This window comes from Ciona intestinalis, chromosome 1 (assembly GCF_000224145.3).
Source record: "Ciona intestinalis chromosome 1, KH, whole genome shotgun sequence".
In the NCBI taxonomy this organism is placed as follows: domain Eukaryota; kingdom Metazoa; phylum Chordata; class Ascidiacea; order Phlebobranchia; family Cionidae; genus Ciona; species Ciona intestinalis.
In genome coordinates this window covers 6,935,209-6,947,844 of record NC_020166.2, presented here as the reverse complement: position 1 = coordinate 6,947,844, position 12,636 = coordinate 6,935,209, and the positions used below count along the sequence as shown (strand labels likewise).

The following is a 12,636-nucleotide window of genomic DNA, read 5'->3' as shown; positions in this document are numbered from 1 at the left end:
ATTCACTCGCTTACAAGCTTCTAGTCTTCACTCAACCAACTCAAGCAAGCAAACTTCAATCATGTCGGACTCAGAAGAAGATCAAACCGCTCTGGTTTGCGACAACGGTTCAGGATTAGTAAAATCAGGATTCGCCGGAGATGACGCACCTCGTGCTGTCTTCCCATCCATCGTTGGTCGGCCCCGCCACCAGGTCAGTTTCTTTCTACTGTAATATTTGGAAATAAAATCCTTTGTTTATTATCATTATAACTTGTTTATTATTCGTGCAATCTTCGTCCTTGTTATATATTAACATTAAAAATGGCATTTGATATCAACAGGGTGTCATGGTCGGTATGGGCCAAAAAGACAGCTACGTTGGCGACGAAGCACAAAGCAAGCGAGGTATTCTTACCTTGAAATACCCGATTGAGCACGGTATTATCACTAACTGGGACGACATGGAAAAGATCTGGCATCACACTTTCTACAACGAGCTCCGTGTTGCTCCCGAAGAACACCCGACTCTGCTCACCGAAGCTCCACTTAACCCAAAGGCTAACCGAGAAAAGATGACCCAGATTATGTTTGAAACCTTCAACGTACCGGCCATGTATGTCGCCATTCAAGCCGTGCTCTCTTTATACGCATCTGGACGTACAACAGGTAACAGAATATAACGTAATATTTGAATATTTTCTGCGTTTATAAGAAAGGACTTTTGCCATGCCATATTAGATTTTACATTTTTAAAAATAACTTTACGTTTGTTAATATAGGTGGTAGTATTAAATAGGCCCGTACCACAAAGGTACATACGCGTAACTCGTAACCTGGCACGAGGTGTATAAACACCCGTGTCAAAACGACTGTCGTTTTCCAGCCACGCTATAGGATAAAGTAAGTTACATTCATTTTTTTAGGCCTATACACACGCAAATATTGAGTAAGAAATATCTTGTTAAACAATTGCGTAACACAGTTTAGTTGCAGTTGATAAAAAAATGCTTACGTTCAGGTATCGTCATGGACGCTGGTGACGGTGTTTCACACAACGTTCCAATCTACGAGGGATACGCGCTCCCTCACGCCATCGCCCGGTTGGATTTAGCTGGACGAGATCTCACAGATTATTTGATGAAGATACTTACAGAGAGAGGCTACTCTTTCGTTACAACCGGTACGTGTTTTATACTCAATGTTTACATGGCAGTACTATATAACCCATAACTTTATGCATGACACTCAACTAATTTTAAATATTTTTAGCCGAGCGTGAAATCGTTCGAGATATCAAAGAGAAGCTCTGTTACGTTGCGCTCGACTTCGAGCAGGAGATGGCCACCGCAGCATCTTCCACATCCCTAGAGAAGAGCTACGAACTTCCCGACGGTCAAGTCATCACTATCGGAAACGAGAGGTTCCGATGCCCGGAAACTCTCTTCCAACCTTCCTTCATCGGTAAAATGAAATAATTGTTAATACAGTAACGGCTATAATGATCATAATCAATCGGCACATGTAGTAGCGAGTCCCAAAGTGCCTATATTACACAATAAGGTTAACAAAGCCATGTCGTCAAAATAAAAGTGTATAGATATTGCCAACAGTTTATGATAAGCGTACACGTCTTTAAGATTCAAATATTTTAAATCTATATTTACCATAGGTATGGAATCTGCTGGAATCCACGAGACCACCTACAACTCCATCATGAAGTGCGACATTGACATCCGAAAGGATCTTTACGCCAACAACGTTCTCTCCGGAGGTACAACCATGTACCCTGGTATCGCTGACAGAATGCAGAAGGAGATCACTGCTCTCGCTCCCAGCACCATGAAGATCAAGATCATTGCTCCACCAGAGAGGAAATACTCCGTATGGATCGGAGGATCCATCCTCGCTTCTCTTTCCACCTTCCAACAGATGTGGATCACCAAGCAAGAATACGACGAAGCTGGCCCATCTATTGTCCACCGAAAATGCTTCTAAACAAGAAAAGAACTCTCAACTAATTTGCACATCGTCGTTTAATTAACGAGCCGTAATTTATCAGTTAGGTAATTCGAATTGTAAATAAACCAGTCTTATCGAAAAATCTATGAAAAAGGTACTGTTGTGGGGTCATGTTTATTCAGACAGTATTGAAGAGGCAGCCGACTTCAATGGATCTCTTACAAAGTTAGAACAAATAGATATAGTAGAGTGGGGGAAGATGGGACACTTTTAGCACATAATATCCAAATGTCCTGATCGTGTTTTAAACAATTATGAGCATACGGTTTAATAATTCTTTAAATGTTCTTTGTTTACTACCAAGTGTGACGAGAAAATAGAATGAAAAAGTGTCTTATCTTCCCCCACCCTGACCCTACTATAACAAAGAAAGTAACGAGGGTGGTAAACATGGAATAGTGGCATGAAAAAGTTCGGCATGTTAACTGCAGCGTTTACAAGACACATTGGTACTTGCAGTGCACGGCATTATACACCAATTATTCATTATTGCTAAATATAACGGACTAAATATAATGGACTGAAACGGACTGCTTTAAAGTATAAAATACCGTTTTTGTTTCCCGCAAAAGTAAAATACACCCGCCCACTAGCGGACCCGATAAAACTCGGGGAAGCCCCAAAGTTCTCATTTCGCTGACATCATCTTGTATTAAACGTTTTTGAAATATCCTTAACTGAAATATCAACAATTAGAATATGTCTGAACGATACAGCTTTTCCCTAACAACTTTCAGGTTTGTAAACGATAAGCATTATTTTTTTCAATTTTTTTTTCTCTATTTTAGTTTTGGTACGCTGTATTATCATGTGGTTTGAATTTGTTGTTATATAATTGGGCCTTCTCTCTTTATAGAGCCATACCCAGTCATTTAGGGTCACAATAAACTTAAAATATATGGGTCTTAGTGTCCATACAATGTAATGCATTCTTTTTATATTTCTAAATTTTTTTTTTAAACAGTCCTAGCGGCAAATTAGTGCAAATCGAATATGCACTGAATGCTGTGACTGCTGGATCGCCTTCCGTTGGTATTAAAGCTCAGGATGGAGTTGTCATGGCAACAGAAAAGAAGCAAAAATCGATTTTATATGATGAGCATAGCATCCATAAAGTAGAAGCAGTGACAGATAAAATTGGGATTGTTTACAGTGGAATGGGACCTGATTACAGGTTTGTGTGTCTTTCAAAACATTCTTTGCTTTGTTGGATTTTGGATAATTTGTAATTTCAAAACCAAATGACTGAAAAAGTGTAATTTACTATAAATTAAATGAGATATAATGAAAAATCAGCCCTAGTGAAGAATCCTCTGGTATGTTACTGATCGGGTTAGAAGTTGTTAGTTAGGGGTTCATAATTAGGGTTATGGAGGGTTAGTAGTTATGGATTATTGGTAAGCAGATAATATAGGGAAAGGATTCTTCACTAGCACCGAAAAATTATTCATTAATTACCTCTGGTCTTAAAAAAACTATTTGAAAACATACCAAATAAATAAAAATGCTCCTTTTAAATATCCATAGAGTGTTGCTGACTAGAGCCCGTAAAATTGCACAATTATATTATCGACAATATCAAGAAAGTATTCCTACTACACAACTGGTACAGCGAATTGCATCTGTTATGCAAGAATACACACAGTCGGGGTAAGTGGTGTGTTTGACAGGTTGTCAATTAAAATCGATTTAAAAAAACATCTGATAAACAAGTTTTTAATAATATTTTCCTAAACTAGGATTTCTTCAATGTTTTAGTGTCTTACTACATTTGAATCCAAATTTTTGTTAGCAACGCATTAATGCAACACATTTTTTTATGTTTTATGCACGGCAACTTATTCTGAAGTTTCAAAATTTAATTAATAAATATTTCATTACACACTGGAATTTGTTGTATGACACACCAGTGGAACAGGGTGGAACACTTTGTCCCAAACTTTTTAGTTTCTTTTGATGTATATTTACTTTACAATATATTTTCCATAGCGGTGTTCGTCCTTTTGGTGTGTCTCTCCTTATTTGTGGTTGGGATGATAACAGACCATACCTATTTCAATGTGATCCTTCTGTAAGTATATTTTAATTACATTTGGATAACTGTTACAGTAAGAGTACTCTATGACCAAGCTTTATTTCATATGCACTTAGTGTCCAAAACAGTTCCTCAGCTCAAAATTTGTTACTATTATAGCATGAAAAGATTTAAGGTTATCTAATGTAGTTTTATATTGCTTACTTTTTATTTCAAACTTCACTTTACAGGGAGCTTACTTTGCATGGAAAGCCACAGCAATGGGAAAGAATCATTTAAATGGGAAATCATTTCTGGAAAAAAGGTAAATTGTAAAGTGCTAGCCCATACTCTACTGTAAAACACACATAAAAAGTAAATTGTTACAGTTACAAGTTCTTGCTGGATGCATCACATTACTACATATCTCGAATACATAAAGTAGTAGTTAGTGTAATTATGCAGGTTTATTTTACCTTGTATATAATATATAACATCCTTTTAGATATAATGAAGAATTACAATTAGACGATGCTGTTCACACTGCTATACTTACATTAAAGGTAAGATTTTTTATAAACTTAAATTTAAAGTATTGTACTACACAATATAAATTTAAATGTACACTATCCACATTTACTACTGTAAGACCTGGATCAAAAATATAATACTTTAAAATTATTAACACTTCATTAGGTTTAAGTAAATAATAAAATTAATCACCCACAAAGTAACATACATGGTAACTTGTGAGCTGGCACGAAGTGTATGAAACAGAACACCCATGTTATAGTGACTGTTGTTTTCCTGCCTTGCGAGGATAAAGCAAGTTACATTCATTATTTCATTCAAGTGTATCCTCTACTTCAACAGGAGTCCTTTGAAGGCCAGATGACAGAGGACAACATAGAAGTTGGAATTTCAAATGCTGATGGCTTTCACAGGCTTACCCCATCAGAAGTAAAAGATTATCTCGCTTCGATAGCTTGATTATTATGGACATTTAGTTTTGTGCAAAAAGTTCTGTTCCTGTAACTCGTGTTTATTGGAAGTTTCAATAAAAGTGAAGCTGCTTGGACGTGATTTGTGTTGTGTGTGTTTTTTACCATCCGTATATGCATGTATGTGTGTATTAAAACAATGTATACGCACATTATAAAACAATGTAGGATCATAGGATGTATGTATACACTTCATGAGGGTTTAAAATTGATTAATCGAGAGTCAAAATCATCAAACACAGTGGAAACATATTTTTAAGTGCATGAACAAAAAATCTGACCTAAAATAAAAAAGTAATTTACACATCAATCTTGTGCTATACAAACAACAGTGAACACATGTTAAATAGCCTAAACATGAGGGAGAAGTGCTATGGAAACAGCAAAGCATATGTCGCAGTGTACAACTAAGAATAAAGGGAAAAGATATGGAATTTTTTAAAAATTACATAACTGTGGCAAAGAATGCTTTCAATAAAAAAGTACACTTTCACTTCAGTTATTTTACTAATGTTTCTGAGTTGTTGGTGCTTCATTGGGGATTTTCACAAAGATCTTCAAAATACAGAGTGGTTAAAGAAAAATATCAAAGGAAATGTACAAGCAAAAACTGGTAAAAAAGAAAAAATACCAAATTTTTTTATTGAAATATCATATTTGTTGCATAGAAATATTAACTCCTATAATATTCTACTCCTATAGAAATATTATATTTCAACTTCTATTGCCTGCCTGACAGTCATTCTTTGCAATCTTCTCGATTCAACTTTTGACCGAACTCTTTCTTTGCTTTCATTGATGTTGGCGTGTGCGTCAACTTTTTGATTCTTGTCCCTAATTAACGCTGATGCATCAGGCACAAAACTGCTGATGAATGATGACTCAGGTCCATTACGAATTGCTGTCGCTATTTTTGAGTTGAGTTCACGAGATTTTGGAATCTTTGCTTTTCTTACACTAGATGGAATATAAGAGAAAGTGTAAGATGGTGAGATTTTTTGCTCAAACTTTTTCGCCCCATTTTCGTTCAAATGTCTCACATCAGTTTCGTCAACCTTGACACTAAAAGGCGCTATAACCACCTCTTTCCTCGGACACTGATGCCTTCTTTTCATCTCTCCATGCTTTAAAATCAATTTCTCAGTAAGTGAGTCAACTTTCTGAGAATTTAAATCATCAGCTGTTTCTTCTTTAACCGTTGTAATCTGATTCGGTTTCACTTCAAGCCAGTTTTTCCGAAAACTCTCTTTTCCTATTGCATCTAACTTTTTAGAAAGTGCTGGCTCTGTAACAGAAACAATTGGAACTTTCTTCACAGCTTCTATTACCTTGTTTGACCTTCTATCCTCTCTCTTTGCAACCTTAGTATCTTCACACATCTTGCACTCATCTTCTTCCTTTCTCACCTTTTTCTTCTGCTCCTTCATTTTCCTCCAAACCAAAGGATCAGGTGTCGAAGGAGGAACGCTTGGGAGTGTGATGGTCAACCTCTTCACTGTCTTCTGCTCTGTATCCGAGACCCTGTGAACGGACACGGACCCGGGTTCTATCTTCTTCTTTTTCCTCACTTCTGGAGGATCATCCCACGGCATATGATCCAAAGATGGCGTATCATTTGATTCACGATGAACATATCGCATTGTGACATCACTAAGATGAGAAATGCTTCGATTTCTTCCAAATTCGTTCAAATTTTCTTCATCATTCTCAGACTCCCCTGCTCTGCCTGAAAAAAATACGAACAAATCAAACTTACAAAAACATTCTGCAAATCTACTGTAAGGGTTAGACCACTAAAACATGACACTTACCTGTGGGAATATAGACAATAGGCTTTACTTTCTCTTTCTCCATCTCCCTCCTCGCTTGAAAGTAAGGATCCGTGCGTTTTAAATAGTGACTCAGGCTCTGATAAGTGTTCTGCAAATTCCCCATCAAATCTGATGGCAGTTTGTTCAATATCACCCCAGTTTTTAAGTTTCCAAAATGCCGATCACTCTCAATTCGTTTCTGGCTTCTACTTTTTAATGTTTTTGATTTAGTGCTGCTTTCCCAAAACCTCTCCCCTGCTCTTGGATCCCTAAGCCCTCTAGTGGATGAAAGATTGAGTTTCCGAGCTTGGTCGAGCTTTTGAAGCAAACTGTCAAGCAGGTGTTTCCCTGCGTTGGTTGCAGGCGTGTCCCCATCAACCTGTTGTTGGGAGTTTTGACCCACAGCAGCAAAGTCACGGCTTCTTGTGCTACGAGATTCTGCAGGCTGCCATATTGCTGTAGAAATGGGGGGCTGGACACTGTTAAATATGTTTGTTATTTGAAAAAATTAGAATATATTTGAAATTAAAAAATGCGGGCCGAGAACAGACAGAACTTAAACTATTCTATGAAATAACAGTTAAATCAACCAATTAAAAAAGAGGATCTTAATAGAAGTCACGATTGACACCTTGATATAGGAGGTATGGGTGAGGTTGGGGGAAGTGGTCGTCGTGACAACTTGGCTGGTGATGGTGAATAGTCAACTGTCACTAATGTCACTCGCTGGTAATCTAAGTCCTGTAGAAAAAGTATTTGACATCAAAATGGTTGTATTGGTAAAAAATTGTCAAAATAAAATCAAGATTGAGTTTTTAATATTAATGTCACGATGCTTGAATATAGAATTAATCTTTTTGACAAAAACTGTTTCTCACTTTATAATTACAAGAGTTTTGATTAAGATTAGATTTTATAGTTTAAAATTGACATCAAAATGTAGGGACCTAACTGTCGAAACACCCGCAATAAAATCCTGTGTTCTAAATTTTGTACTGGTGTAAAAAGTGTAGCGAATCAACATTAAAACACACTTTAAATTAACTTGAACCTTTTCATGGGAATTGACCGGTGCAACCTGTTTAACTTGTGATTGGCCAGTCAAGTCAATCCAAGTCGGCTTTATTCCTTTGCGAAGTTTGGGAATTACTTTTCGATCTTCTTTTGGCACAAACGGGTTTACAAGGCTTGGTAAATGAACTCGTGTTGTTTCATCTTGTTTATCTGGCATACTGTTTGCAAGGAAACGACTTCCTTCCTTCTTTGTTCTTCCATTCTCATAAGCTCTGTCCTCCAAAGTTAATGGAATCTCATGGTGGTTTAGTTTTGACTTTGATTTTAAATATTTTGCCTCAACTTTAGGAAGAGTAAGAGTTTGACGAGAGCCCGTTAAACTTGTTCGGGCTAATTCAACTGGATTGTGACGAACATTTAGGAATTTGTCATAATTTTCAATCTGTAGAGGAAAGCAATTAATTAAAACTATGTCAAATTATATCATAGTTAACAAAATAAATACATATTAAAAGGTAAACTCATACACCTTATGTACAATTGTACATAATAAGCTTTAACAAATAAAAAACAGATGCCAGATATATCACCTGTCGAACTGCCACCTCCTGGTTAAACTTGTGATAAACGTTTCTTCGTTTTCTGTTGCTTTTATAGATTGGGACATGGTTTTGCTGATGCAGTCGCCCATTAATATCTGGCAGATTAAGAGCCGCTGTACCTGGCATTACTGCTCTAACTTGCAATATATCTCAAGAAAAACAAGTTAAAATCATTCTACATTAGATATATAAGGCACAGTGCAACAGATTCTCAAACAATAAGTTTTCCGAGTGAGAAAATAAAAGTGCTGACCCAAAAGGTCAACAGAGAACAGAGTTAATCGGATTAAAAATTACCGAGATTCAAATAACATCATATGGAACTTGATATGGGTATAGAACCCTCCCTCCCTGCCCCATATAAACATATACTTTAATCACACAATGGACAATTGACAGCAGGAGTCTCGCGAATCTATTGTAAAAGACAAAGCCTTAAGTTAAGGTGATATGTTTGTACAAAGAAAGTCTGGAGACTTACAGCCATAAGCACAACGATTTTGTTGTTGTAACACCCTTAACATAACACTGGACAATATATGAGAATGTATTCTTGTATTTACAACACAAAAAAACTTGTAACATTATTGTATCGATTTTGTGAGAAAAAAGCAATTTCCGGTTATATGTGCAATGGTTAGGTAGTGTGGTAAATTATAATCACTTGATAAGAGTCGTTGATAGTGAACTAGAAAGTACTTGATACACAATGACTACTTTAAACAATTGAAACAATTACTAACTGAGAAGGCGTTAATTTCAACAGACAGGCTTCTTAATTTGCTCTAATGATATATATGTAGTATTAGAATAAATAGTATATTAATAATTAGGTATATCGTAGAAATGCAGATATTTACAGACAAAATAACATAGAAATAGAGGGATTCATAATTTGATTTCTATGCTGCCCATCAAATTACAAACATCATTTAAAGCATTATATCGAGGTGGCATCAAGAACATTTGTCGAAAAAACGCTGCATCATGCTCGCTGACTATGCATAGATTTTAAACAATACTGAACCCTAGCGGACAGAATCTTAAATCAGCGAATACCAAACACTGTAGAGAAGGAACCCAATTATACCATTATGACATCATAATGAAGTGATTATCCCCAATTATGATGCAAGGCCAGCATCTTTTGCCATGGAGTAGAAAATTCCTTTGGCTTCGAGTAATTTCTCGGGTGTATCGAACTCAGCCACTCTACCATTATCCAACACCAACACTCTGTTTATCAGATGGAAAAAATAAGTAAAATCTGCCTTTTGACCAATTTGACAGAGCAATCTTATCAGAAAATAGGACAAACATTGACTGATTTTGCGAAGAGTAATATTAGGGTATGCCACATGGCACCAATGACATAAATAATAAAAAAGTTTTTTTATTAAAGTTATTACTGTGTTATAAAATAAGTTGTTGAAAAAAATTAAATAAGTTGTTGAAAAACTACCACAAATGTTTGAGCATAGTAAAAGATGGATAACTTTTAAACAATAAATAGGATGATGTTATTACAATCACCTTGTGCTATCCATGATGGTATTTAGTCTGTGAGCGATGGTGAAGGTCGTGCAATCAGAGAACTGAACTCTAATAGTTGCCTAGAGAATTTACATGGATTAGAATTGGTAAAGTTTTAAAACTAAAAACAAACCAATAAGCCACAAATTAAAGATTTTAAAACAAAAAACAAATTAAAAAAAGGTTATAATTTTATTTTGAAGGTTTTTAAAATTTGTACTCCGCTATTTCCCAGTCTTCTTTAGCCCAAAAATATTTTCTTAACCATGCAATGTGTAGAGATAATAGCAGTTCTTACAGACAACCCAAAACCTACAATTTCAACATCTTACCTGAATAAGATCATCCGTTTCAAGATCAACTGCAGCAGTTGCTTCATCCAAGACAAGAATCTTGGATTTTCGCAACAACGCTCGTGCCAAACAAACTAGCTGTCTTTGACCAACACTGTGAATAAAAAGACAATAGCATGAACTTTTTTTTAGATATTTTTTTTTACATTTGAATTTCACTTCATGACCTATTTGATAAGTGCAGTTTTGTTAATTATTTTTTCTAATATTGTAAGTTGGAATATTGCATCTTTTAGTATATGGTTGTAAACTTGTAGTATTTCATATATTTTTAGCATTTTTCTATTCAATTACATTCAATTCCCTGATTATTGCGTTTTAGATTTAGTTTATTCCTCGAACTTCTACTTAGTGAACTAACATATACATTTTTCTCTTTAACCTTATGTTTGGTTTTTTAAGTCTCATTTCTCTTGACACAATAAGAGGAAAAAAATAAAGCAACACAAGTTTTTGAATCTGGAATAAAACTATTCAAAAATAAGGTTTCGTACCAAAAAAGGCTGAAAAAGTTAGACCATGTTTGTTCAACTGTAACACTTCTTCACACTTTACCTCAAATTCTCCCCTCCTTCCGAGACTTCATTCTCAAGCTTATTTGGCAAACCAACCACATAATCTTTGAGATGTGAATGTTCCAATGCATCCCATAATTCATCGTCCTTGTACTGGTCAAACGGATCAAGATTCATTCGCAGAGAACCAGAGAACAAGACAGGATCCTACAAAGTTATTTTAAGATGTTATAAAAATAAAATTATTTATATTTTTTTCTGATGTTAATTTTTTATTTTTAGATGTTATAAAACACTGCATAATATGCACTTCTCATGCATTCAGTGCGCACACTCGTTACGCACTAAATGCAACATCACCTTGAAAAAATGCAAAACATCCAAACTTTAAGCAAAACCGCATACCCACATAAAATCATCAACTTTAACACTCACCCTTCAAGCTTTTAAACTTAAACATTAACACCTCAAACATATTTATATACACACATTTGAATACCCCTCCAGCAAATTACACATAACACAAATAATCCAAGTTTAACACTCTAACACCAACCCCTGACCACAACCCACCCACCTGAGGAATAATGGACAACTTTGACCTGAGATCCTCCAACCCCAAAGTGGAAATTTGTTTCCCGTCGATTGTGATTTGTCCACCAGCGGACTCAATGATGCGGAACAAAGCGAGCGTCATGGATGACTTACCAGCCCCCGTACGACCAACTATTCCAACCTGTGTGTTATCATGAGTTACTGACGTGTATAATCATGCTTCATCATAGGGATTGACAATACTGACGTGTATAATCATGTGCTACAAAATAACAGACAAAAATCAAATCCAACAAAATGTATTCTGTGAGATAATTTTCCCTAAAATGGCGTTATCAGTCTCTTGTTCAAAAAGGACTTACTTCATAAGTATCATATCAGAGCTAGATTCTCAAAAAATAGAAAATAAATTTAGTCTCTTGCCCCCTAAAATCACACTGAGGACTACTGGTATTTAAATTGTGCGATATAACTTTTTTTAACAGCATTGCGCGCTACATAGTACATATTATTTATAAGAAGCAAAATTTTACCATCACAAAAGGTACTAAAAAAGATGTGAAAAAAATTATAATGAATGAAACTTATTTATCATTCAACGATAGGCCATACAAGTGAATACAGCGCTACGTAATATTTATATTTTATATCAATGAAAAATTTTACCATCTTGCAAAAAAAGGTAAAAAAATGTATAATAAAAGTTAATGAAATAAACTTATTTAACCTTATATGAAAACATACAGTCTATAAAACAAAGTTAAACATCGTCTTACCTTCTCCCCACCAAGAATATCAACAGAAATATCTTTTACCACGAGATCCAACCCTTCCCTATATCTTGTGCTGTAATGCTCAAACTTTATCTCGCCTCTGGTTGGCCAGTTTGAAGGGGGGCGTGTACTTTCGATTGTGAGAGGTGCCTGTGATTGGTGGTGATTATTATAAGGTGGCGTGTAATTAGTTAAATTGATACGGCATCATTTTTGATTGGTGAAAATACTGTAAAGTTATATATAACTTAAAATTATTTTTTGAAAAAAAATCCACATATATAATATTTAATAATAATGAAACATAGAAATCACATAAACCTCTTGATCTACGGACGAATATTCCTCAACTCGTTCAACTGCGACGATGTTCGTTTCAAGTTCGCTTGCTTGTCGTACCAACCAATTCAACATCATGGTTACCTATCATATATCATGGTTACCTATCACATATCATGGTTACC

The 12,636-nt window shown here is 35.4% G+C and overlaps 4 protein-coding genes across 4 annotated transcripts in view; 2 read left to right on the top strand and 2 right to left on the bottom strand.

Moving 5' to 3' along the window:
* The first annotated feature begins 61 nt into the window (after positions 1-61).
* Positions 62-1,977, top strand: LOC100182007 (actin, muscle). Its single transcript, XM_002123180.4, has 5 exons — positions 62-193; positions 324-648; positions 1,001-1,162; positions 1,252-1,443; positions 1,652-1,977. The coding sequence occupies exons 1-5, from the start codon at positions 62-64 to the stop codon at positions 1,975-1,977; spliced, it is 1,137 nt and encodes a 378-aa protein (XP_002123216.1).
* A 605-nt stretch (positions 1,978-2,582) lies between these two features.
* On the top strand, positions 2,583-5,093 carry LOC100179585 (proteasome subunit alpha type-2-like). Its single transcript, XM_002123903.5, has 7 exons — positions 2,583-2,738; positions 2,966-3,175; positions 3,529-3,651; positions 3,991-4,072; positions 4,267-4,340; positions 4,521-4,578; positions 4,889-5,093. The coding sequence occupies exons 1-7, from the start codon at positions 2,701-2,703 to the stop codon at positions 5,003-5,005; spliced, it is 702 nt and encodes a 233-aa protein (XP_002123939.1). The 5' UTR covers positions 2,583-2,700; the 3' UTR covers positions 5,006-5,093.
* On the bottom strand, positions 5,012-8,613 carry LOC108949759. The gene is made up of 5 exons (XM_018813301.2): positions 8,432-8,613; positions 7,879-8,283; positions 7,459-7,568; positions 6,828-7,306; positions 5,012-6,742 (listed from the first exon to the last, which is right to left on the bottom strand). The coding sequence occupies exons 1-5, from the start codon at positions 8,567-8,569 to the stop codon at positions 5,724-5,726; spliced, it is 2,151 nt and encodes a 716-aa protein (XP_018668846.1). The 5' UTR covers positions 8,570-8,613; the 3' UTR covers positions 5,012-5,723.
* Positions 8,614-8,976: 363 nt separating this feature from the next.
* Positions 8,977-12,636, bottom strand: part of LOC100185933 (multidrug resistance-associated protein 1-like) — a 22,256-nt gene continuing 18,596 nt past the window's right edge. Inside the window, exons 32-38 of the mRNA XM_009864120.3 lie at positions 12,494-12,595; positions 12,176-12,322; positions 11,422-11,580; positions 10,885-11,051; positions 10,309-10,423; positions 9,977-10,056; positions 8,977-9,679 (exon numbers count right to left, since the gene is read on the bottom strand). Of these exons, the coding sequence (XP_009862422.1) occupies positions 9,568-9,679; positions 9,977-10,056; positions 10,309-10,423; positions 10,885-11,051; positions 11,422-11,580; positions 12,176-12,322; positions 12,494-12,595 (882 nt within the window). The 3' untranslated portion in view covers positions 8,977-9,567. The remainder of the gene's footprint in view (positions 9,680-9,976; positions 10,057-10,308; positions 10,424-10,884; positions 11,052-11,421; positions 11,581-12,175; positions 12,323-12,493; positions 12,596-12,636) is intronic.

What these genes read in the sequence shown, in the direction of transcription:
- LOC100182007 (XM_002123180.4), top strand. Translation starts at nt 62, where the DNA reads ATGTCGGACTCAGAAGAAGATCAAACCGCTCTGGTTTGCGACAACGGT. An exon ending in TTGGTCGGCCCCGCCACCAG is followed by an intron (nt 194 to 323) that starts GTCAGTTTCTTT and finishes TGATATCAACAG; the next exon opens with GGTGTCATGGTCGGTATGGG. An exon ending in CTTCCAACCTTCCTTCATCG is followed by an intron (nt 1,444 to 1,651) that starts GTAAAATGAAAT and finishes TATTTACCATAG; the next exon opens with GTATGGAATCTGCTGGAATC.
- LOC100179585 (XM_002123903.5), top strand. Translation starts at nt 2,701, where the DNA reads ATGTCTGAACGATACAGCTTTTCCCTAACAACTTTCAG. An exon ending in GGAATGGGACCTGATTACAG is followed by an intron (nt 3,176 to 3,528) that starts GTTTGTGTGTCT and finishes AAATATCCATAG; the next exon opens with AGTGTTGCTGACTAGAGCCC. An exon ending in AAATCATTTCTGGAAAAAAG is followed by an intron (nt 4,341 to 4,520) that starts GTAAATTGTAAA and finishes ACATCCTTTTAG; the next exon opens with ATATAATGAAGAATTACAAT.
- LOC108949759 (XM_018813301.2), bottom strand. Translation starts at nt 8,569, where the DNA reads ATGCCAGGTACAGCGGCTCTTAATCTGCCAGATATTAATGGGCGACTG. An exon ending in CCCATACCTCCTATATCAAG is followed by an intron (nt 7,307 to 7,458) that starts GTGTCAATCGTG and finishes CATATTTAACAG; the next exon opens with TGTCCAGCCCCCCATTTCTA. An exon ending in TATTGTCTATATTCCCACAG is followed by an intron (nt 6,743 to 6,827) that starts GTAAGTGTCATG and finishes TATTTTTTTCAG; the next exon opens with GCAGAGCAGGGGAGTCTGAG.